This window comes from Anopheles merus, chromosome 3L (assembly GCF_017562075.2).
Source record: "Anopheles merus strain MAF chromosome 3L, AmerM5.1, whole genome shotgun sequence".
Classification (NCBI taxonomy): domain Eukaryota; kingdom Metazoa; phylum Arthropoda; class Insecta; order Diptera; family Culicidae; genus Anopheles; species Anopheles merus.
In genome coordinates, this window is record NC_054085.1 from 807,871 (window position 1) to 834,436 (window position 26,566).

Below are 26,566 nucleotides of genomic sequence, written 5' to 3' on the forward strand. Positions count from 1 at the left end.
TGCATCAAATCAAGCATTTCACATGACCTCTCTAGGATGTAGTTTCCATAAGATGACAGTCATATTCCATAGATGATACGGTTTATGCCCGGAGGGAGAAATCAAGCAGGGTAATCGAGCAACACCACGTACTCACATACGCCTCTGAGACATGGACACCGTCCAAATCTGACGAAACCCTCTTAGCCGCGTTCGAGAGGAAGATGCTCAGAAGAGAAGAGACTTGGCCCCGTATGTGTGGAAGGACAATGGAGGAGCCGCTATAATGACAAGCATTACGAGATGTACGTCGACCTCACTATCGTGCAGCTTATCATACTCACCAGGCTCCGGTGGGCTGGCCATGTTGTACGCATGGAAACGGACGACCCAGCCCGTAAAGTCTTTTTAGGTCGTCCACAAGGACAGAGGAGGCGTGGTAGGCCCAAACTGAGGTGGCAAGATGGCGTGAAGGCGTCCGCCATTAACGCCGGGTTAACGAACTGGCAGACGAAGGCGAAAGACCCTAAATATGTGTGAAACATGGACACTTGTGATTATTTTCTCTTCATGAGATACCAGATATTTCGTGTTTTGACGTTTGCGTGTTTTTAAACTGAGAATCAGTCCAGTTAGGGAACCTCCAGTTAAAAATCACTTCAGTTAAAACACATCCTGTTAGCGATCACCTTCTGTAACTGTCTTTCTAAACTATACAAAGGGCAGTCATCAGTGATAACGCAGAAAGTGCAAGAACATTGCGATACGAACAACGTAATGACCGAAGAACAGAATGGATGTCGAAAAAATACACAAGGCTGCAAAGACCATGTCATCATTGTCTGGCCCCGATTGGTAAATGCATCTTTAAGACGGTTGAAAAAAAATCTAAAGCATACGCTGATTACAGTAGAACGAGATCATCGCTGCATAGGAGATTTTTTTTGATGCACTGAACAATTATCGGCGACAAAACCGTGTGCTCTACCGCTCCTTCATTCGCCCCACTGATAGCCAGCTTTTTTCTAAGCCGACACGATTCTGGAGCTTCTGGAACAAACGGCGCAGTATAAGTAGTATCCCTCCGTCCCTGAGCTACAATGGCGAAACTAGTATCGATACATCAGATATATGCAACACTTTCGCCAATCTTTTCCCTAATACATTCACTCTTCCTGATTACGACCCTAACACACTAGCAGAGGCCACCGCAAAACTCCATCGGATGCTATCGACTTTATTATACCTACACTGACGAAGCATTAATTGTGCGCACACTCAGCGATATAAAACCGACTACATCATCTGGTCTAAACAATATTCCCTCATATATTTTGAAGCACTGGCGTCAATCACTCGCACCCATTCTTGCCAAAATATTTAACGATTCCCTTATGCGTAGCACGTATCCTGCGTCCTGGAAACATGCACGAATGGTTCCTGTCCATAAGAATGGCAGTCGACTTCATGCTCACAATTATCGAGTCATTGTTTCCATATGCGCTTGTGCAAAGGTGTTTGAGCTTATTTTATACAATCCGCTACTGACACCAGTTCAAAACTACATGAGCCCTAGTCAGCATGGATTTCTCCCAAGGAGATCTTCTACCATAAATCTTGCTGAATTTGTTGGTTTCTGCTTCGACAACATAAATCGCGGTCCTCAAGTTGATGCAGTATATATCGATTTCAGGGCTGTGTTCGATAGTATCTCGCATGATATTCTGCTCTCGAAGCTAAAAAACCTCGGTTTCTTCTACTGGCAAATCACCTGGCTTCGCTCATACTTAACTGGTCGTTCGTACTATATAAGCATAGGATCTCATCGTTCTCACTCCTTCATCAGCTTGTCCTTCATCAGCATCTATGTTTTATTTTACCACCAGGCCAACACCTAATGTAAGCCGACGACGTAAAAATATTCGCCCCAGTTAGAAACGACACTGACTGTGTGCCTTCAAATGATCCTCGACAGCTGGTGCAGCAGAAACGCCCTCCAAGTATGTGCCGATAAATGCCAGTGTATATCATTCAGCAGAACCCGTAACCCTATCCCGTTTACATACACTATGCTCAACACGGTTTTGGTTTGCTCAACATGCATCCGTGACCTGGGGGTGCTACTCGATCATAAGATGTCATTCCGCCCTCACATTGTCAGCGTTGTTGCAATGCGAAATCAGCTACTCGGTTTAATGACGCGCACCTGTAGCAAGTTTACCGATCCCATGTGCGTCAAATCTATCTACTGTGCCATCGTAAGGTCATGCCTGGAGTACTGCTGCCCGATCTGGTGCCCGCTTGGCGTTGGTGACATCAATCGTCTCGAAGCCATTCAACGAAGAATCACCAGGTATGCGGTTCGACTCCTTCCATGGCAAACCCACCACGCTCGGCCCTCCTACCATCAGCGGCGACGTAAAAACTCCTCTCGACGTAAAAACGCCCAATGCCTTTTTATATTCCGGCTCCTTAACGGAGATATCGATTCCCTATACACCACCAATCTGTTCGCTCCTTGTCGGATACTTAGATCCGATTTCCATCTCCGTATACCGCGTATCCGCAACAATAATAGCCAAGGACACCCTATTATACGTATGTCCTTCGAGTTTAATGAAGTGTTAGATTTGTTCGATTTTAGTATGTCTACATCTTCGTTCAAGGAGAAATCGCGTCTGCGTCATATTTAACGTTTGAGTTCTATATATATGCTCCTTAAACTAATTATAAGATTTCCGTTTAGAAACGATGGTCCGTCGGTTAAAAATAAAATAAACTACAAAAAATAAAAATAAGAATCATTCATGCAGTCATTGTTGGTCAGGCAACCAAGAAGCAAAGAAATCTGAGTATGACATACATTGATTTCAAGAAGGCGTATGGTTAAGCAGCTCATTGATACCTTCTTAAAGTACTCCAGTTGTACAAAGTAGACGGGAATGTCATCAAGCTGATACAGCACGCGATGGGTATGTGGAGTACATCTCTACACGTTACCGACGGAAAAGTTTTACTATGGTCCAGAGCTCTCAACATCAGGAGGGGTATTTCAGGAGGGGGGGGAGGGGGCTACACCTTTAGTCCGCTGTGGTTTTGCCTTGCTATAAACCCGCTTAGCAGAACACTCAACCCGCAATGTATCTTTGGGTATTTACTCAAGAGTGAAGAAATAAGCATGAGAATTACCCTCAACTTCTTTATGAATGATTTGATTTTTTCGCAGAAACACTACTGAAGATGCACCACCTGTTGAAGATCGTGCAGGGATTCAGCAACGACATCCGTATGGAGTTTGGTATCGATACATGTCGATCAATTCATCTACACCGGGGTCAAGTAGTAAATGCCAATAGCTAACGAGTCAACTAACAAGAGGAAATCCTCAACATAGTACAACGTGAAACGTACAAGTTCCTCAGTTTGCTATAGCTGAGGGGTATTCACCATACCGCGATCAAGAAGGAGCTGCAGGACAAGTTTGACTTGGAAGCGTTGATGCGAACAGTTCATGTGGCTTCCACTAAACTCCGAATGCATCCACCCAAAAGCGTCCGTCAAGAAAGTAACCCTGCCATGAAAATAATAGGTGTAGGCATTATTGACATTCAGGCTCTTTGTGTTTCCCAGATCCACCTGCTGCGAAATTATTTCGTGGAAAACCAAGACCAATATGAACTATACTACTCATTGTTTAAAGCAGACCACGATCTCAGCACCCTTCATCTGGCGCAGCAAAATTACCGGCTGAACTGCAACACTAAAACTGATGAAAAAGTCGCAACGTGGAAACAGAAGGAGTTACATGAGATGTACCCTCATCAACTGGACCTGGAATGTTCGAAACTGTCGCATCGAAAAAGTGTCATCTAACACTTGGCTTATGAGGGGTGACCTTTTCTCGGAGACAGAAGATTTCATAGTAGCCATCCAAGACCGATTAATAGCGATGTGGAACTATCAAAGGTACATATTGCTCGAAGACGTGGAGGACTAGTGCAAAAAGTGGCGTATCTCGATCGCCACAACGACGTTGCCAAAATTGTGCACCACTAGCTTGCATTGAGGCACAAGTTGGTAGAGCGGTTTTTACCCTGCAACAGATACCTCCCAGATCCGGACCTGGAAAATGATTGCATAAAGCTGTACTGGGATCGCAAAATTATAAGACATCTTCATGCGTGCCAATAAGCCAGACATCTTAGTCTACGAGAAAAGAAAGAAACGAGTGATCATCATCGACATTACAGTACCGTTAGACCAAAATGTTCAGACAACATTTTCCATCAAGATTACGAAGTATCATGACCAGGCAGAGGAGTTGAAGCAGATGTGACGTCTGGAGGATAGCTGCATTGTTCCGGTAGTCATCTCCGGAATGTCCTTATGGCGACCGGAATTGTCTCTATGGCCCTCTTACGCTCCCTAGACGAGCTCGAACTGCAGAGAGAACTACCCAAGATTCAAAAGATGGTGATTCTTCAAACATGTAGCACTGTAAGGAGGTTCCTGAATCACCATAACTAACATCAGGTGCAAACTCATTAATATTAAGAAAACTGGTGATTGGGATCCAAAGAGCCTAATCACCTTTGGCATTTGAATAGCCCGTGAAATTTTCCCAGCTTATTGCTGAGAAGTGACAAAATTCGGATAATAAATGTAATAATAAAAATAGAGTCGTTCATTTTTTAAGAACCTGAACGACCCAGTTCATTAATATCTACTATGGAACTATGTTGGCCGTAGTTGTAGTTATAGTTAAAATACGCGTCTGAGGCCCGAGTCTAGGAACATGTGGCGGAAACATTTGATTAATGGCAACATTACCGGGGTTTTCTATGTATATTAAAACTGTGAACGTATTTTCTTTAAAAAAATATTTTAAAATTAAGTTCAAATTTTGTTAACAAAATTTACGAGATTCGCCATCGGGACATTAGGTTGGACAGATGCATCCACGTTGCCATCCTACCACTAACGCTATCTAATTCTGAGCCAGGAATCTTCAAAAAATGGCTGCTGAAGGGCTTAAGTTTGCTTCATAGCAGGGTTTCGCAGATTCTATAGTTGGAGCCCTTTCCATTTTAAGTTCGTAGGCTGAAATTTCAGCCTGTCAGCTGTTTGCATTGTATAGCAATTTTCAAGCAGCTATCTAAGTGGGTATAATATACAGGTGGGCTTATCCCAAGGTGTATGTATTTAAAAGGTTGATTTTTATCGCTTCTGTTTCTGAATGAAGATTTTAAGAATATTTTGTATATTTCTCAAGCCTCCAGAAAGCTTCTTCGAACAAAAGTTTTCACACATCCTGTCAAAAAGTTATATTCAAACTATGTCGATCTAAAATTACCTAGTCCTGACCTAGTCGAATCCTTAAGCCATGACCATTATTCTATACTAATTTTAGATCGACATAGTTTGGCTCAAATGATCAGATTTCAAAAATGATTATTGCCTATTCCTCTACAGATTGCACTGCCGATTTTAATGTTAGTGTGAACAAACTTAAATCACTTTTGCGAAGCGCATTTTAACGATATTATTTTTCTTTTGTTTTTGGTTAATACTTATTTTATTTCTTTCGTCTTATCAGTGTGATGTACTGTAACGTATAGAAATAAGTTGTGTAAGCCTATAGTAGCTCGATGACTTTCGCAAAAAAAAAAACAAACAAAAAACAAAAAATATTAACAGTGATATTATCGTTTAAAGTTGCTATCGATATTAAACAGGTCTTAAAAACCTCAATTTTCATAGTAATTGGTTTGCTGAATGCCATATGTTCTAGTAATCATGCATATTTCAACGCTGTACAATAATTTATATCCGTCCGTAGTTTAACTTAATCAATTAATTTATTTACATTCCTGATATCACTTCTCCGGGTTTTCAGAATTCCACTGCTTTGCAGAAGCATGTTGTTGTGTGTTATGCGCTACTTTGCTAACATCATTCGGTTACAATTGCGTAGAAACAACAACGTTTAACTTATGTTTATGGTTTTGTGGACGGAATATAGCTATCTTATGAGTAAAGCAAGTTTGACAGTAGATATATTACATAAAGAAGTAAATTAAACAAAGCAACGAAAATTCCGTTTTGAGCGCACTTCAATTATGTAACATCCATGTTCATCACCTTCGTCATCAAATCATCAACGTATTTAAAGATGATACTTCATGATGATTGCTGCGGTCGAAAGTCAAATAACTGAAAAATATATGCTTAGATATTTTTATACACTTTGTGCATAATCTAGCACATAAAAACAGATTTAATCCACTGAAATTTAAGAAAAAAAGATTTACTTTTGTTAATGAAAAAAACATAACCAAATAATAATATCACAAGATGATATACCTCAGTCATTCCCATACTAATGATTCCATCTTGATTCGTATCCTTTGCTTTGAACAACTCGAAAGCCATAGTTAGATGCAGAATTGCTGAAATAAAGTCAGCTAATCGAAGTGTTCCATCCCTTCGCATGTATCTGTAAAGAGCAATGAGCCATTTATGTACCAAAATTCTGTTTAACATTACATTTATTAAATTATAAATACCGTAAAATAAGGATGGAAATGTTATCCGTACTGAGCTGGAATCCAACATCGAAAAGTGCGTCTCGTAATCGTTCTGCCTTCAGTATGCCCGATTTTTCTTTTGTGTGCATCTTGAATACTCCCCACCAAGTTTTGAGATTTATCATAAACTTGTTGAAATCGTTAAAATTTATACGACCACGATTCGTTTTCTGAAAAAAAAATATATGGAATCACAAAATATGTAAATGAAAATAATCGACTCAATAAGCCTCGTAGTAATAATACTTACATCCATTAAACATACCACTTGTCTACAAACATCTATACTGGCACAGCTTCGAATGTAATCATTAGGAAGGCACGCTTCGAGTAATTCTTGCAAATCAAAACAATTCAACGTTCTTAAATGAGATTTAAAAGATAAATTATTTCTAATATACCTATATTTCACGAATCAACCATGTATGAGGAACCGAATCTCCAATATGAACAGAATAATTTATTCCTCCAAAGATGTTTTCCAACATCTGCCACATAATTAGATTCCATCCGAATATTGTGTTTCATGTTTAATCGTCTATATCATGTTTAATGTGTTGAAAATGTGTGGTAAATTATAATCATATAACTAGTGTAAAATGGGCGGTCCCGTGGTATAGTCGTCAACTCGAACGATTCAATAACATGCCCGTCATGGGTTCAAGCCCAGAATGGACCGTCCCCCCGTAGCAAGGATTGACTATCCGGCTACGTGGTAATGAATTAAGTCTCGAAAGCCTGTATAGGCCGACATATCCGCGTAGGACGTTACGCCAAATAGAAGAAGAAGAAGTGTAAAATGTGTAAAAGATATGGAAACATATGACAGATGTTCAAAAGTTTCTTGTGAGCAAATAATTTGGCTATATAAACATATTAAAAACTCGTTAACCCCTTTTTCCTACCTTTGATCATCCGCAAGTTGCATAAAAACTGGTTCATACTGCGCAGTACTACAAGAGATGCCATTATTATTGTTGTTATTATTTGTTGAATCAATGGTAATCTTGGTGTTAGAGTTGAGCAGCGGGAACGGATCTAGTAAAAGCATGGTTTGAGTTTCAAGAAGAGCCAATCGAATGGTACTTCCCAAGACCCTGACACTGAATGATGCTTCCTCGGCAGGCTCGAATGTAGTGGCCATGATAAGATAGCGGCCAGAATCAAGTGAACATCGGTGACTAATTTGTCGCGAGTTGGTGTATTGGGAGTTGACTAAGCTTTTGTGCTTCTTAAAGAAATTTTTCGAAAGACAACCATTGATGTTTTGCACTAATTTGAAAAAAAGAGATGAAATTGTGATGAATATCAAAAGTTTAAGAGCGTGATGTATATCATATAACATTACACGTACCGCTATTCAGATTGTATACTGTGAAACCGATTACTTTTGGTTCAAGCACGCTATGCTGGTTCACAGAAATGATGACATCCTCTTTTTCACTGAGAAACAGTTGTAGCTGGGGATTGATGTGGAAAGAGTCCGGATTGTTGCGACATCCACCTGCCGTAACTCCCCGTTTCCAAGCACCCTGATAGAGTCGCATTAGCCAGCGACGACTTTTATCTGCTAATTGAGGTTCATCCCTAGCCGTATCCGAGTCAAGATGAACGCATTCAAGATGCGTAAAGGTTTGGGTCATATCGAAAAATGACATCCAGAATTCACCCTGATCGAGTTGCTCAATGAGCCGATTCCTTTCGTTCATTGTTACACGTTCCCAGGAATTGGAAAATGATGACCAGTCGCCGTTAAAGTTAAATGATTTGCTGAGCGTTTGAGCCAAAGGATTTCGTAGGCGTACTAGCTGAACTGTGTCACCCATGATAGTTTCGGCCTGTACATAATAAGTATAAAATAAATACAATCATTTACTAACACAACTTTCCAGAAACTTGCATCCATCATTGGCATACGTACCTTGTCCATCGAACACAAGCGATAATTAATTCCCACGTGGATTCCGTTCGGCAAAGCCTCAGTTTGATTACGGATCTGTGTCATGGTACCATTGTTGATTGTGCAGGTTATGATGCTCGTTGTGTCCAATAGGTTATGCAGAAGGGGTGGTCGAATGAGGATATTACTCTCTACCTTGATAGATATTGACTCAGTGATACCACCAGTTAAGTCAGCCAATCCGTCCAGCAGTGTACCATACTTCAACGCTTCATATGATCCATGCAATCTATAACGAAAGAATGAAAGATGTAAATAACGTACGTAGATAATATTTTATTCGGGTGATTCTATTTTGGAAAATGTTTCAGTGGGTTACTTACTTTGCATAAGCTTTCTCCAACAAACCTGGCCAGAAAGAGTTGGTGTTCTGCGCTTGAAGGAAGGCCAACTTGCCATTTATTGTGGGTAATCGATCATCAACTAACACCTCTAACCATTCGCCACACCACCAAAGTCGAAAACGAAACACTCCATAGTACGGTTTGTCGAAATTCTGATCAGCCGGTACAACTCGATAAAACAACCCTTTTGAAAGGTAAAGTACGCCCAAACACGACACCAGCCAACGATCGCCCATCTTGCCAGGCACAATATCGAACTGTGCGGACGCATCGTTGACGAATACCGGATTTGAGACGATCTCGTGTGGTCTTTTCCATTGGAAGGTGAACGGTGGCGTTTGATGGTAAAAGACGGACGATTGCGTTGCAGGGAAATCTTCGTCTTCCCATAAAACACCTTTCTGCTTGCATTCAGATTTGATACGTTCATAGGACGAGGTCATTATGAAGCCTTTCAGCCGTTCAAGATGGGAGGGAGTGCCGCTAGTGTGTCAGCAATAAGAATAAATAGATGGGTGCGGCACTTTCAATTTTTTTTATTGAAAGTTTGTATATTTGTCTGTATCCCGCGTGGTACACTCGCGTGCCAAACCATACAAAACATTCATCTCATAATGTTGGTCTATCTGAAAAACAAACAAACAAACAATAAAAATCAGTATGAAAAAAATACAATGTCATACTTAAATTATTTACATTCATACACATCTTTTTTTGGAGCATATTAAAACATTTAAAATGTATTGAGAAATGATCGGCCACCACAATTTCTTGTTTGGGTTTCATAGACAAACCACTTAATTGTATAATCTCTACGTAAACATTTCATAAAAGGTAGACTAAACCCCAGTTCACTTTATTTTTCCTTTGTTTTTGTTTTGCTAAGAAACAAAAAAGACCTCTTTTTTAATTAACCCAAATCACGATATATTATGTGTATGAAATGTCACACATTATAATTAACGCTGTTCCTTGCGTTAAGACGTTTGTTAACAAAGTCTTACGCATGGTTTGCAAGTGTCAACGGTCGAAGCAAGCTTAAGCCATGAACGGAACCATGACTACTAATGCACTTTTGCGTGATCATTTCGCATAGTAAAGCAATCCTACGTAAGTGTTCGCATTGTTTGCTATAGGAAAGGATGGGAATGTGATGAGCTCATTATGTTATTTTGTATACAGTAAAGCGTGACGAACTAACAGCACAAAGCAAACGTGATGTCGCTTTCTGGTTGCGTTAGTATAACGCTAACCCTTCATTTATTGCAACAGTAGCAATTGAAATGCACGGAAAAGAAAGTCAAGAAATCGCGTAACGAATGTACAAGATAAGCAAGTTATTTTAATATTTTTACTTATAAATAGCATTTTATTCAATGGACTGCAAATATGTTTACGCAAAACGCGCAATAATTACTCCATTCAATTTCAATTTATTACATTTTCATTCATTCTAGTTGTACGAAGTAAATGTGTTATGTAGAATCAACAACCTTGATTCCAAACCATCAGATAATTTTCTAAGATTTGATTGTTTGATTGTTATTCTTTTAACACAATGTGGTTACAATTTTGGATTAATTAACGCAATCAGAGCCAAAGCATAATTTATGATTCAACTATTCCCTCCGATTACTCGTAAGGCAGCGCTGGAAACGCGTTACTCAATTAACAATTATATTGCATAAGCGCAAACCACGTGCCTCTCTGCGGAAATCAATTCGGCTCGTCCGCGATAAAAAAAAAGCTAACACTAAATTTATGAGATCTATTTAACGTTTCAGCAATCAATAGCTTTTCAACAATGACACATAGCTCTTGTTAAATTTTACTAATATTCAAACATGAATTTCAAGCAATACGGAAGAAGCCATTCTTTCTGAATAAAAAAAAAACATGAATTTTATCAAATTTGCTGAAGACACTTCTATTTTTTTGTAAAAATATTTAATGCAATATTTCAGATTTTATCCACCCTGGCATTGGTAGCAAAAACATTGTTGTACTATCTCCTCGTAGTAAGGACTGTTCAAATAGAAGTTTCTTTTCATTACATTAAAGTTAAGAAGATATTTCAGTAGGGTAAATTTTGGTTTTAGTTTCTTATGTTTCATAGTGTTATCGATGAAAATAGAAGATCATCAAAATAATATTTGCAATCCTCTATAGAGAACAGTTTCGCTGCAAATATGTCTTACAGCACCCGTTATGCGTATAGTGCCATCCCTAAGGCCATTACTTAATCGTAAATTAGACCGGATAGCACCATTTAAATCTGCTATAGGCCAGCGAAAGCTCGGCTATTCCCATTAATGATAAAGTATGCAAGCCAAAACCGATAACTGCAGTGCCAAAAAAATGCTACTACATTGGTTGATTTATACAGGATAGGTCAGACGACGGAAGGTATATTGATATGATACCATCATCAAATTGTTGAGCTATGTTAACGGAACACTAACGAAGATGCACAAAAGCGCAAACCGTAATATAAAGCTCAGCCATGAATGACATACGAATGTATTTGATTAACCTATTTCTGGATTTCATGGAGGGCTATTAATGTAGCTTACAGCAGAAACCGTTTAATAGTGGTCTAAGTCAAGGGTTGGTAAAATCAAACACACGCCTGAATGAAGAATTATTGCACTTTATTAATAAATTTTACAGCAGTGATATTTGCTACGAAGCGTAACGTTAAATCGCTTCAAAGATCTCACAATATCGAAGAAAATGTTAAAGATATAAATGCTTTTATGTAACAGTGCATTCACTGTAATTTGTTAATTGTAAAGTGCTCAAAATCGTTTCGAGAGGGCACATTTCTCCATGAATGAACAACATTAAAGCAAATAATCCTACAAATTTGAAATTGTACTCGATATTCTTTTTGTCATTATTTATCTCGCTAATGGAAAAATTAGCAAATATTATTTGTCAGCGCTAGTGTTTCTTTCTATAAATTTCTATACTAATCAGAGCAATATGATTTTTTCACAATTCGCGATCGAACATAAAACAAAGCGATTAACCTCGATACGATTGTTACATGAGACAACCGTCATTGCTATGCTCCCATACAATGTTATGTGATTGACAATTGTTTTGTAACACTACGTGAGAATAATTATTTTATGTAAACGGTTATATGAAATGCAGGGAAGTTTTGGACTCCAGAGAAATGTAAAAAGTCTCAAGTATTGAAAAGAAACGTTTGTGTTTTATTAAAGCTTTGTTTACATAAACTATTGCAAGGTCACGCGATGCGTTGAGAGAATACTGTATTAAAACGTTTTCAATATGCTTTCCACCGTGCATAACTTTGAGCACATTGATGACTGTATTTTCCGCTCAAATTGAAGAACAAAATTACGGATTTCAAGTAGAGGTCGATTAAAAAATAAACACTAAATAAAATACAGGGTATTGAAAATGTTGGTTTTCATTTCATTTCATTTTAATTCAATTCTGTCTGCGATCATTACGAATCTGACATGTCACGATCTTCGTTTATGTTGCATTCGCTTTGTGCGTCCTCTATTGATTTGTCATTTAAGTAATTTAAGATATTGGAAAAAAAGACTGCTTCAAAGGGCCACATGTGGTCTGTTATATTTTAACAATAAATAACAAATAAAAAATGCGCTCTATTCTCTCCATCGAACAGGCAGTTAGTGGACACCAGACAACACAGCTATATTCTTAAACGTGACATAATGCACAATTTTTAGCGCATTGGGTCATGAAACTCTTTACCAGTCCTCATCATCAGACCTAGTCCTTGATTTACCCTACATGCTACATATTGAATGTGATTGTTAAATGTGAGTTCACTAGCGAGTAAGACTCCAAGATCGCGGATGCATGAAGAGCATGCTAAAAATTTTTTGAATATGTTGTAATAACTTCACATTCGAGTCTATAAAGCAAATGCTTCCTACTGCACCATTCATCAAACAATGTAAGCAGTCTTTTTAGGCCGAGCAATTACTAGGGTTTACTGTATACATTGATGTTATCAACGTACATCAAATAATATCCAATAGATAAGATTGCTCAGAGGTAATTGATGAAAATAAGGAAATAATGAAATATTCTTTTAATAAAACATAAGTGTACAATATTTCTATTTCATATGTATATATATGCAAACAACATATGCAGAACAATACCGACCAGAGTTTGAACTTCAACTTCGTTATTGCTTAAGTTCATATGTTATTATGCTTCTTCTTCTTCTTTGGCTCAACAACCGATGCCGGTCAAGGCCTGCCAACTGGTGTGGGGTTGGCTTTCAGTGACTTATTGATTTCCCCCCATAGCAGGATAGTCAGTCCTACGTATGGCGGCACGGTCTATTTGGGGCTTGAACCCATGACGGGCATGTTGTTAAGTCGTACGAGTTGACGACTGTACCATGAGACCGGCTTGATGTTATTATGCTACATCACTCAATAGTAAAAGTTTATTCTCGGCTTGTCTGTTAAAATCACAAAAAAAAAGTTGCTATCATATGAATGATCATCATTAACATTTGTATAATATATAAATAGCCAGTACATTCTTTTCCCGAGTTACTCCAGGTTCTCGACTCCAAATTTGGCAGATCAAATCAGTAGAATTTGCGTCAAGAACTATCCAATGGAGTGAAAATTGCATTTTTTTCTCTAAACTTTAATCCCCGTAAAAGCCAAAAATAACATAATGTTCTGCACGAATCGCAACGTTAATAATAAAGTGTATAAAAGTACCAAATTTACCTAACATTCAATTGTATTTTGGCCAAAACTGTGAAATTCGACATGGGATATTTGAGTTACACAGATTCCTTGGAAACGCATAAATCGTGTATCTCGGGAAAAGAATGTAGTTAACTCTTACCAAAAACATATTTATCCATAAGAACGTTCTTCACACTACAAGAAAACAACACCTTTCAATTGAATATGGTTTTTACTAATCCAATTTGTTTTGTTATTCAGAAGTAACGGCTTTTGCTATATCCCTTTTCAATTAATCCTATAGTAATTTAATAATATTTAAATGTTTATACTAAATACGTTTTCCAAAATCGTCTGATAGCAACTAATTTTTTTTATTCAGGAGGAACGGTCCAAAAGAGCCGTATTGCTAGCGACTCCATATATTCATGATACAACTTCCACTGAAGATGGTGGTGAAAGTGAAATCTTGATACGATCAACTTTTACAGCGTATTCCTGTGGTGTTCCTGATTTGCAGGGAACAAGACAGAGATCAACTTCTGCAGAATGAGACAAACGTTATTTGATTTTGCTTATCGAAATACCAGTGACGAAATGTGTAGCGGTTAGTCGTTTGGATAGATCCGAAGTACCCGATCGTCTCTGCTGTGCCGATTTCTCTTGGCTTCCTCCCAACACCGGAATTTCAAAAAAAATTCGCTTTCGCTTTCGACGAATCCACGCTGTCCTGGCACGCCTTGCCTTCAAGAGCAACAGATTGTGAAAGTTTTGTGGAACTTGATTCAATCTTTTACAACCATAAACTTGTGTCTTCATCAAAATGAAATAAATTGTAACTAGTTTTTGTTTGCTCTACGCTACGGCACTGCCAGATTGCCTTCTGTATGAAATAGAAATTATGCCTAACGGAACATTGGTGATAAAAGAATTTTGATTGATAGGATTAAATTTCATATTTTATTTCAGCACGTCTTAATAAAATTACATTTTACCATATTTACGTGTGAAGATCAGTTAAGACTAGTCCAAACACATGAAATATTAAAATTTTTACCTGTCCGATAGTAGTATCATTCCTCTTCATTGCTACTCACCAAAACCTTCAACCCCATGAACATAAGAGCTTGGATAAGAAAAATGTGGTTGCTATATGTTATCTGCATGCTTCTATTCCATGCAAGCTATTCTGCTTTCACTGTAGATCGTCTGATTCCCGAGACGGTTAGCTATTTTAATCGTCACTGCCTTATGGCAAGCGAACCAGGTGAACAAGGTAGGATTGTTTATGTGGCTAAAAAACAGTATACCCTAAGGAAATGGGACGGGAAATATCGGGAACAAGTAGTATATTATAACTGTTTTCCTTTTTGCTACATCATTACCTTCCTTGCGGCATGTTCCAGCACGAAGCAGACTCACATAGTAAAGAGCAGGTTCTTACGACCATCGGTCCGTTTGTAGAAAGTACTTGAACCATCTCGGTGGTTGAAGATTCTTTGTTTATATAAAGTTTGCTATGCACATTTTCTTTTATCTATTCCCACCATAGTTGCCACTATAACTCTACCGTGTGTATATTGTACTTCTTTTCAACAGCCACATCCAGCGCGTTTCTTAACAACCGTGCAAATTGAAAAGGTTGCTTTCCTAGATGTCAGCAGAACTACGCTTTCACACCTTATTGCATACCTTCAAATATTTTTTTTTAATTATTAGTTACCGAATAATGTTTATAATTAGTCATGCATATGACGTAATAGAATTAAGTGTAAATTTTCAGTTTGTTTATAGGATATTATCAAAACTAATATTTCCTAAATCAGTTTAACTTACCGATCGACGTTCGATTAATACATATTCACTAAGTCGCAGAGCTAATTCCGGAACCGAAATGCAGAGGTAATTTTTAATTACCTCCATTTTAACCTCTGTTTTTGGTACTCATCATTTACAATCGATACACGTACACGCTACCTGGGGAGGTACTTTTGTGTATTGCTTTAGCTGTACGTTTACAAAAAATGTGTGTTGTTTCCTAACACAATGCACACAGCACATTATGACAAAAGTTTTACAAATAATGGTATGTTAAAATAACTGAGAAAACTCGCATCATAGTTCATTTACTTAACTATTACAGTTAAATTATTGGAAAATAATGTGTTACAAGAGCGCAAACGAGCTACCAAGTGATAATTTCGATGGACGCACAAGTTCCTACAATACTGCTCATGCTCGATTCCAATCCTTAGGAGCCTACTCTTAACGAGAGCTAACTATCCGTTTGCATGGTCAAACAAGATACCAAACATTGTAAAGCTCATACAATAAGATACAGTAACAAAAGTGATTTAGTGATGTTTGTTTGATTTTAAATACCGACATCATATCATGATAGAATATAATTTTATAAAGTTTTCAACTGTCTTAGTATCTTCTTTTTTGCACAACAATCGCTGTTGGTAAAGGTCTGCCTGTACCACTAATGGGTGACTATCTTGAGCACTGGCTTATTGATTACTCATAGCAGGATAGTTAGTTAGTTCAACCCATGTTGGGCATGTTGTTAAGTCGTGGGCTGACTTTGGTGCAACTGAATCTCTACTCCCTTTTGATATTTACTTGCATTAATATTTTTAATACTTTTCCTAGGTAATACACGCGAGACTACTAAGTCAACAATTAATCAATAATTGCCTTGGCTCATTTTGTCTCCTACATTTCACATCACCGAATATAAAACAAAGGAAACATGAACACGGAAAAAATGAAAGCCAAACACACTGCCAGTGGTTTTAAGATGCCATGTGACATTCAATGTTTATAGCCACCTTAGTCCATTAATATGCAGCTAGATTATGGCTGCGTGTGAGGGAGAAATTTATCATAGCCGCTTCTTTCTAACATGCACTGTTTAGGACGCTATAAGTTTAAAAAAAGTGAAAATAAATTTGGAAGTTGAATAGCATACCCCCCTAAAGAAAGTCAAACAATAGTTGGGATAATGATGCAAGAGAAAGCCAGACCGAGCTGATGATAAGTGTTAAGGATATGTACATCAAACACGTGATTTTAGTTTCCCTACAAAAGTTTGCATTTGCGCTTCAAAATCAAAACTTGCCACAGTCATGTATGATGTAAAAACGGTATATTTTACAATCAAACAAACAATTAAACCATAATGAAGAACAACAACCAAACATCTGTCCATACAATTCTACATTAAGCTGGTTAGAGACATTGAGTACAGACTTTGTAAGTATAAAACAAATGACAACGTGGCAGTACAGAAAATAGAAAACACGTTTCAAAGTTGAGTCAACTTGAACGCACGACCACTTTCCAAGTATGGAATGTGTGGTCGCGATTGGCCAGTGCACGGAATTAAAGCATGTAGGAGTCTGCGATAGTACTTGATCCGACGGCCACATTTTTGAGTGGCAACAAACTGGTTTGCCCACTCACTACCGGGCATCAACTGCACCTGGCAGTTCTGCATACTCGACAGCCGTTTGTAGGTCTACGCAATATACAATTGGTAGTTGACATAAGATCCCATATGCCGTAGAAGCTGATGATGAAATTTAAAGAACACAACAGTTTTTTGTAAATATTCCATGTCATAGTTATAACACATTCATCGCAAATAGAGCAATCTAGATACAAAAGATGCATTTTGAAGAGAAATTAACACAAAATAGGCAATAGCTTAAAAGTTCATTATGAAATGCCCAAACATTTATTATAATTCAAACCATCATTATACTATTCTGCCACGCTGGGGCTATTAGGAGTATCACATGTAGGAGTCTTAAATGCGTTGCATCATGAACAGTTATTGGGCTTCGAGATCATCACACCTAGATTCCACTGCAAAACAAAAAAGGTTGCATTGGAAAACGTAGACATTTTTGCATTCCATAATTACACTGTTTGGTATATGAATGGACGTTTGGGGAATTTTCAAGTGGGCTACGAGTGTTGCATAAAATACGGGTAAACTACCACACTTTGGTAAAAACAAATGCAGAAAGAAAAGAGAGAAACGCAAGAAAACAATGCATCGTAGCATATGGCTAAGCAGATAGTTCCCTGAGTAATGAAAAGTTCCACAGAAGGCCATCAGGTATATTTCATTCGATTGAGTGAGATGAGTGGCTTAAAATTATGACAACTGTTACGATAATAGGTTGTGTACTGGAAACAATATCTATGTTTTTCTTCACAGCATTTAAGTTGAGCAACAGATCTACAAACTGTATAGGTTTGAGCAATGTCATCTTTGGGCAATTGCATAAGCAGTTAAGATGAGAAGATGGTTTAACAAGTTATGCTAAATTTTGACTCCATGATCCAGACTTCATGATGACTTCAACGATACTTAAAGAAATGTCCCACCAAAGATAATTCAGTTCTGAAATGCAAAGCGAAAGTAAACTATATGTCAAAACTCTTTTAGAGTTCATGTTGAAACTCTCCCAAAACAGAGAGATCAACGACACCCTGCGCAATGTCTAATTGTTTTTTACATTCACGTTTGCGCATTGGTAAGCGTGAATGTGCCAGGGTCAACGAGTATCGAAACTGCGTAGAGAATAGCTGTTACCGGTTTTGTGGACATGTTGACGTGGACGAAATTTTTTGCATTTTGATCATGGCTCTTCGTTCCAGCATATCTTACGCGTTTCATGTCTGTGTTCGCCATACTCGATGGAATACGGACGAAATAAGGTGTCTCTTGTTTATGGGTTTGTTTGTAGTTATTGTTACATGTCCAATTTTAAACCCGATTTAACTGAACCGAATCGTAGTTTGTCTTTGTTTTTATGTAAAGTTATGGTATAGTTTTGCTCTATTCGATAATCTACATATCCAAAAAAAAAAAAAAAGAAAAATTATTCCTGACTTACAATTAATCCATTATACCCCTGCAGACATAAAAGGTATCAACAAATCAGGAAAACGCACTTTATTAACGAAGGAAATAAAATCATCCGTCGTTGCGTAGCACTACTATGGTAGAATAGGGTCGGTCAAGATACTGCTCTGATAATTTATCCGTTAGCTTCGCCGACAAAACGGTAAAATTATTCAGCTGCATCATGCTGTGGTTGCATTCACACACACACACACACACACACACACACACACACACACACACACACACACACACACACACACACCACACACACAACACACACACACACACCACACACACACACACACACACACCACACACACACACACACACACACATATATATATATATACCCAAACAACCATGCAATTGAGGCAACCAGCACATGCCAGAGTATTGTGATAAACAATGATTTTTTTGTATGATTTAAGTTTCTTCAACAACTAATTCACTGCTGTTTTGTAGTTTTTAATGCTTTAAAGAAACCACGTTTTATTGCTTCAACCTACCTAAAAAATACGATAAGATTGATTCGTCAACTTCAACAATCAAAATAATATTATAAATAAAGATGTTATCATAAAATACCAGTTAGTTAAGACGAGACAACAAATTTTGATTGATTTATCGAAGGTTTTTTCACGTAACCAGCAGCTTTCTGGCTACTCGATAGCTGATCGTTCAGAATGAACCACTGACATACACTGGCACTTGTATCACATCACTGTTTTCCACTTCTGCAGAAGCACACCTTGCTGTTGTTCACTATACACTCAAAACTCGGCAACCTAGTTGCGGGATGATATCCAAAATATGATATGAAATATTAATGTGTGTTTTCCAATTTGCTACGATGAACCGCCAGAAAGGTAACGACCCGCAAAGCGTGAAAGTATGGGCGATGTGCGTTGAGCTGAATTTCACTTCACCTCGGGCCAACAATGACGTTGGGAGCATGAATACACAGCCATGAGCATGATGTCGTTTGTACACTCACTCAATTCCGATTGCTGCAAGTTTCACTGGATGTTGATGCATTTTAGTATTTCAAAGATATTTGACCCACTATTGCTGATGCAAGATTGCTGTGAAACTACGAACTCACACATCGTGTTAATAATATTTATTTAGTTTTATGCAACTACACATTTTTTTAACATTCACTGCTAGATTTAACACACTAGTCGGTAAGGTATTGTGTACAAAACGTAACTTAACTGCACATATGTTTGCTGAATACTACCGCAAGCGGGTTCGTGTCTTGCATTTCGCACGACTCTTCCTACCATGAACTGGTTACGAGGGAAAATCTCTTCCGTTTGAGGCACATTCAAGTTTACGGTAGTACTGGAAATTTGCGATCATCACTTCATTTGTATGCGAGGGCACTTGCGGGACTTTTAATTACACTGTCTAAATCGCACGAACCTTGATCGAGCCTTGAATTAAGCATTACGCCTAATGATCATTCTATTAAAGCTGTTTCAAAACGTTACCTTTCTTGTACTAGCTGACGTGCATTGATTGAGGAGCTTGTTGTATTGCTCAAATATTATGATGTCTCCAAATAGAAAAATAGAACTTTAACACACGGAAATTAACACACAAAATTGAAACATTCGAACACTTGAGAGGTTAAACATTCGTGAGAAAAAAAAAGTGTCTTACGCACTGAAAAAAGCATCAGCGATCGTGACTACGCCCGTCGAGGAATTCCAACGTACTGGCCACACTCTCTCTAATAACACAAAACCATGAAGAAACTATGCTTTTGTCTCGGTTTCGCTCTCAGGTACGCACTCTCTACCTTTTTGTTTTGTAGGAGTATATTATTTCATTCGCTCCACCGTGCTCTTTACAATTCCAGTCCTATAATGGTTATATGATGAAATATAAGAAAAGTATTGCGATTCATACCTACTGCTGTGAAACGCTCAGAGTTCAACACGCAAAGTTTATTTGATTTAGCTGTACCATCCAGCTCGTGGGATGCTGTTTAATTCAATTAAAATGAAAAAAAAACGACAACACTACTTTACAAAAATTGCCAAAAGTCTGATCTGGTTTTTTAAATCTCATATTATTTTAATTTGTTTTTAAATATGTTTCGCATACTAGAGCCAAATATGTACTGTAGGGGGATTAGTCATATTTTCTTAACCTCTCTTTTCAATTCTTCGTCGAGTGTGATGATTCTCTCATAACAGTTCTTTTTTTTATTGCCTTATATTCGCTTTTTCTCTTGCAACAACAATGCTCTGATCTTCTGATGCTCTCTAATGCTTCTGACACGTTTAAAAACATGCTAGGAGCATTTTACAGACATATTTACCAAATGCACTTTTCATGAAAAATTTGAGCTATTTTAGAATCAGTTAGATTAAACAAACCAGCAAATTATGACTAAAATAATACTATAAAATGCTAGGTCATTTTCGCAACTAAGTAATACGGCCCGCACTGGAATGGCAACTTTCGTGGCAAGCATAAGGTTGATGTTTCTTCAACATACTCTGATGCTCATGTATGCGTAGGCACTATGTTTCTGTATGAGTAAGATCACTTGCTTGAGCATTTCTCCTCCCAACATGTTCCCTCGGGAAGAAGAAATACCGGTATTGATGTGAATAATATGAAAAATGGATGTGAAAGCTTTCATCTTGACTATCTATTCTATTAAGAACAGTATCATCTATTAGCATAGACCTAATTTAATTCTGCATATTTCATGCACAAGAGTAAACAAACATTTGACATTGACACAGATCATAAAAGAATTAGCAGACAATCAACTAAACATATGTTCGTACTCTTTACACAAATACCGATCGCTCAATAGAAAAATTTGTTTACAAACGCTTTATTCATGAAAAGTTGTTTAAATTCTTTTAGATTTGCTTAGAATATACAATTGTTATTTGACAATCAATTCCTAGATATTAATTCTTTTCATTTATATTAAACTCGTCAGTGATACACCAAATATTTAGTAAACATAGATTACGTTTGACCTACTTTGTGGTACAGTCGAAAACTCGTACGACTTAACAACACACCCGACATGGGTTCAAGCCGCGGACGGTCCACGCCCCCATACATAGTACTGACTATCCTGCTAAGGAAGGAAATCTGTAAATCACTGAATGCCAATCCCCGCTAGTGGTACAGGCAGACCTTGCCCGACAACGGCTGTTGAGCCTAAATAGAAGAAGATCATCCAACTGCTAATGGACGCAAAATAAGGAATTCCACCAAGAGTATGGATACATATGTAACGTCCGGACTAATATCGCCCACCGTGCATTCTACCTGAACCCCGAACGCAGCGGTATAAACGCGTTATACCTTGACCGCTGGAGCACCCGGTGTGCTAGATGAACTGTCATAGAATAAAGCCCTCTTCTTGGCGCGACATTGAACTGAACAGACGTAAGCCACTGACTTCTGCGTATAATTATTTGTGTGCTCTTCCGAATCGTGCTAAATATTATTAAAACGGCCAATTAACCTTCCGCCACCCGTAAAACGCTTGGTCGTTACAGATAGAATCATCAATTTCATAATTTGCTAAGAAAATTATTTTTTTGATTGCTATCTCAAAAGAGAAGGAAATATAATAAGTTTTACTCGTCCTAACTTTTAATCAATCTGTGTATAATTAATTTGAAACATGCAGGAAGGCAAATCTCGCTTATTAAGAAAGACAAAAAATGTAGCAGGTGTATAAGGAAGGGAAAAAATAGTCTGTTTTACGTAGATTAATCAACTCGAAGTGCCGGTTCAAACGGAATCGTATCAGTGATTGTAACTCCGCTTTTGTTGTTAGTCGTTTTTCACGAATGATGAAAACGAAAGTTCCTCGGCAAGAAATTTAAATACTGGAGATACTTTCTAAAAGCCTTGAACAACTCTATAATCAAAATGACTGAGTCTGAGCAACGAAAGGGCTTATCACGTGATCAAGATGTTACATTCACGACTTAACATCCTGCCCTTCTTTGGTTTAAAAGTGTTGTAGCGCGAATCGTTGTGTAAGACTGATTACATCCCCATGTTCTTTATACACGCGATCTCCGAGATACACGGTTAATGGGAACCGAAAACAGCCGCAACATACCGCGTGAAGCGTTCCGCTCACGCTATAAAGCGCAACGCTAGAATAAGACAACGCGGCACGTTAGTGATCGCGCGGAGGACAACGCTAGGATCGACGAAAGCTTGTCAAAATAGAGCAATTGGGAAGAAGGAGAAGAAGGGGGGTCGTCCGGTCATTCCTCCTCGGGAGAGAGGTCAAGTGGTGGCAAGTTTGGAATGCGAAGAGGATTCTTTAGACGGGAAGCTAGAAGGTTCGATAAAATTTGATATTAACACGGTGTAACAATTAAAATCGAGTTAATTTTATTCATATAAAGTGTAGTTTAGTTCACGCGTATCTCGAATTTCCGCGTGAGTCGCATCTCGTGGTTTCCAGCCAAAATATAAAAAAAATTTCGTATAATTTGGCACATAGGGGATAAATCCTTATAAGGTACGCCTGTTCTCGCTGACTAGTAAAGGCAAAGACGTCTCGAAAGCGCGTAGATGTTGATCTTCTCTAGTAAACAAGGGACGTCTATTTTTTTTTTAATATTTTAGCAACAAATTACACATTGGTTTACCATAAAACGGTGTTCGAGCGTCTGTAGGCTAAGCAGAAGGCAACGTGAGCGATAATTTGACATGGTTCTAAGTCCTCTGAATTGGTCGCATTTCAAAGCAAGTCTTGTAAACCTCCGTTGTATTGCCTCTATTCTATTAATCATCGTAGTGCAATTCGGGAACCAAAGATATCAGCCACCAGCACACAAGACAAGTAAACAACGACAACTTGAGTAAACAACAAAGACTTAAGACATAAGACATCATTACTTATAGTAGAACGTCGATTTTCCGGGGACGGATTAACCGGCGGGCGGCTTAACCGTGCGCATGAATTTGACATTTGGTCAATCGTGGCGAACATTTTCTGTGATGTTCAGGTTAGCAAAACATTTGCTGTGCAGCTATGTAGTGCATAGTGATATTTTTAAACTTCATTTTTGATAAAGAATAATTGTTAAATCCATCGTTATTGATTCAAAAATATTTCAAAAGTGATTAATCGATTGGTTTAAGGTGAATGCTTAGTAAAACCTGTAAATTTTGTATTTTTTATATCTATTTGACATTTCTTGGACCATTATCCGTGGAAATCGATTAACCGGCATCCGCCCGGTCCCGAGCTGCCCGAATAATCGATGTTCTACTGTACTTAGGGCTTGGTACTTGTTCCAATTGCGTGACGCATGCTGGTATCTGTTCGCTGCGTTCTGCATGGATGTGTCAACACATTTTACAAAGAAAAACTACAACAAACAGCAATAATGCGTATTATTTATAGGTTCTGAAGTGATTATATTGTTAAATTACAACTGTAAAATCATTTCCAGTTGGGCTCAATACAGTTCAAAGCATGTTTACGTTTTTTTTATTGCATATTACATACTGACCCGCACACACCTGTTTTGCAGCAATTACGAAATTACTTTCTCTACATTTATTTTGTTTTATTTATAAAATTATTTAGTACTCCAATTACACGCAAAACTGCGCTCGAAACAATATAACGTGAAAAATATCGATGTTCACCCGATATGGTTAAATCATTTTGACAGACGCATCACGACGTGCGTCGAAATAGAAATTGTTCTACTTGCGGTCTTGGCCTGCCTCAGGAGTGTCCAAAACCGCTCACGGTCTCGCGCCTTCGTCTGACAGTTCGTTATCCCGGCGTTAATGGCGGACGCCTTCACGCCATCTTGCCACCTCAGTTTGGGCCTACCACGCCTCCTCTGTCCTTGTGGACGGCCTAAAAAGACTTTACGGGCTGGGTCGTCCGTTTCCATGCGTACAACATGGCCAGCCCACCGGAGCCTGGTGAGTATGATAAGCTGCACGATAGTGAGGTCGACGTACATCTCGTAATGCTTGTCATTATAGCGGCTCCTCCATTGTCCTTCCACACATACGGGGCCAAGTATCCTTCTGAGCATCTTCCTCTCGAACGCGGCTAAGAAGGTTTCGTCAGATTTGGATAGTGTCCATGTGTCAGAGGCGTATGTGAGTACCGGAACTATATAGGTACTATATAGGTAACTATATAAGTAGTCCCAGCTTCGTTGAGGTGAACTGATTTTTCAGGCTGTAGAATTACCGGTTGGCAGCCAGCATCCTTTTGTGCAACTCAGCTTCCATGCTTTTGCCGTTGCTGACCTTTGACCCAAGATAGGTGAATTGTGACCCTTGCTGATAGCAAAAGGTCCTGAGAGTTTTCCATCCACCCTCACCTGGCAAGTGACTTTGGTCATAGTCATTCTAACTAGCCTTATCAGTTTGGCCGGGATTCCAAATGAGCTAATAGCGTCGTACAGTTTTACCCTGGCTGTGCTATCATATGCAGATGTGAAGTCAATGAAGAGATGGTATGTGTCGTTTCTGTATTCAACCATCTTCTCCAAGATCTGCCGCATGGTGAAGATCTGATTAGTGATTGATTTTCCGTTTCGGAATCCTCTTTGATAGGTTCCGACCCTACCAGCATTAAACGGCTTTGAAGGCATTCAGAAGGCATTTAAGGCCTTAGTCGCCTTAGAAGCCTTAGAAGGCGAATAAAGATTTCAACCGAAACTTTCACGGCTGTAACGGGTTCTCTTCGAAATCTTTCAACTTTTTGATTCAAGGAGAACAGATAGCTTGCCGCCATCTAACTTGTTTATATACTGAATTTGCACCTGTACCAATGTAACTGCCAAATAGAGCAGTGACAACGCTTTTGGTTCCGAACCGAAAAAGCGTGTGTTCAAATCCAGATTTTTATGATCTTTTTTCTGCGTTTATTTCTTTTTAAATTAATTTTTTCTTACTATAATTACTTGAAACAAAATTTATGTGAAGCGAAATTAAAATAATACCTTTTTCAAAAAACATAATAATTACACTATGTTCACCGTTCATTATCAGGATGGGAGAAATATGTATCTCATTTATCCTTTTATTTTAGTTATCGAAATGAGTTTGATATATTATCACCTTTCAATGAGTTGGTCTTTAACAACCGAATAATGTAGATCATCTTTAATAAAGTGAAATAGCTCAGAGCATAACGCAAGGGAACATAACACGTAAATCGTGCTATCGAATCTCACGCTCATATCTGGGAACACTACAACAGTGCAGTGCTGAAGACGCTTGTAAGGTTTTTCTTTTGACAGTTGCAATTTCAAATTTCAAATTAAAAGCGAAATTTTTCATTGACATATTTCAAAGGCATTTAATTACTGCTAAATGCACTGCTGATCGCCTTCAATTCGCCGGCGATTACAAGGCGATTAGAAGGCATTTAACGGAAATTTGCGGGTAGGGGACTATCTCTTCGACGTGTGGGAGAAGGGAGAATATTTTATAGGCGGTATTCAACACCATAATACCCCTGTGGTTGTTGCAGTCCAACCTATCTCCCTTCTTGTATACGGGGTAGATGATGTCGTGATTCCAAACACAAGGCATCGATTCGCAATCCCACACCTCAGTAATAATTTGATGAATCTTGTTTTCTAGTCATGCACCTCCATTCTTGGCCAGTTCAGCTGTAATTTCGTCGGTTACGGGTACCTTGTTATTTTTCAGCCGACGAATCATTACATCATTATGAAGACATCAATACATTCACGGAATTGTCGAAAGATAAAACCTAGCATCTTGTATGCCTTCTTAATAGTGTTGTCAATATGTAGACGGAAATTTAAACTAGACACGACGATGATCTAACACTCTGCCTAACAACGAATAATTATACTTCATCGTTTTTCAAGCCTGTAAAACGTAATAATGAAACATTTATCAAGGTCTAACTCTAGATCATTTTTTGAAGGATGATGCAATCGTTAGGACTTTTAATTGGAGTTGGATCCCAGTTACCACAGGGATAATGGAACACATAGCAACACATAGAAAAACATTGCAACCATGCGGTATAA

The 26,566-nt window shown here is 38.3% G+C and overlaps 1 protein-coding gene across 7 annotated transcripts; it reads right to left on the reverse strand.

Annotated features, from left to right (window-relative positions):
- Window positions 1-5,742: 5,742 nt before the first annotated feature.
- LOC121599811 (calpain-C) lies at window positions 5,743-20,240 on the reverse strand. Of its 7 annotated transcripts, none has more exons than XM_041927894.1 (10): window positions 20,009-20,240; window positions 19,101-19,300; window positions 8,850-9,496; window positions 8,488-8,755; window positions 7,921-8,404; window positions 7,472-7,838; window positions 6,817-6,928; window positions 6,546-6,736; window positions 6,343-6,475; window positions 5,743-6,264 (listed from the first exon to the last, which is right to left on the reverse strand). In XM_041927894.1, the coding sequence occupies exons 3-10, from the start codon at window positions 9,311-9,313 to the stop codon at window positions 6,238-6,240; spliced, it is 2,046 nt and encodes a 681-aa protein (XP_041783828.1). In that variant the 5' UTR covers window positions 9,314-9,496; window positions 19,101-19,300; window positions 20,009-20,240; the 3' UTR covers window positions 5,743-6,237. The 7 variants fall into 7 exon arrangements, with proteins under 7 accessions (XP_041783828.1, XP_041783827.1, XP_041783826.1 ...); XM_041927893.1 differs by having other exon boundaries at window positions 8,850-9,492; window positions 19,022-19,300; XM_041927892.1 differs by having other exon boundaries at window positions 19,022-19,300.
- Window positions 20,241-26,566: the final 6,326 nt, after the last annotated feature.

Excerpts from the sequence above, each read along its gene's own strand:
- LOC121599811 (XM_041927895.1), bottom strand. The coding sequence starts at position 9,313 with ATGACCTCGTCCTATGAACGTATCAAATCTGAATGCAAGCAGAAAGGT. Across the intron at positions 8,756-8,849 it reads TTGGAGAAAGCTTATGCAAA|ATTGCATGGATCATATGAAG; the intron begins GTAAGTAACCCA and ends CTTTCGTTATAG. Across the intron at positions 8,405-8,487 it reads GCTTGTGTTCGATGGACAAG|GCCGAAACTATCATGGGTGA; the intron begins GTACGTATGCCA and ends TATTATGTACAG.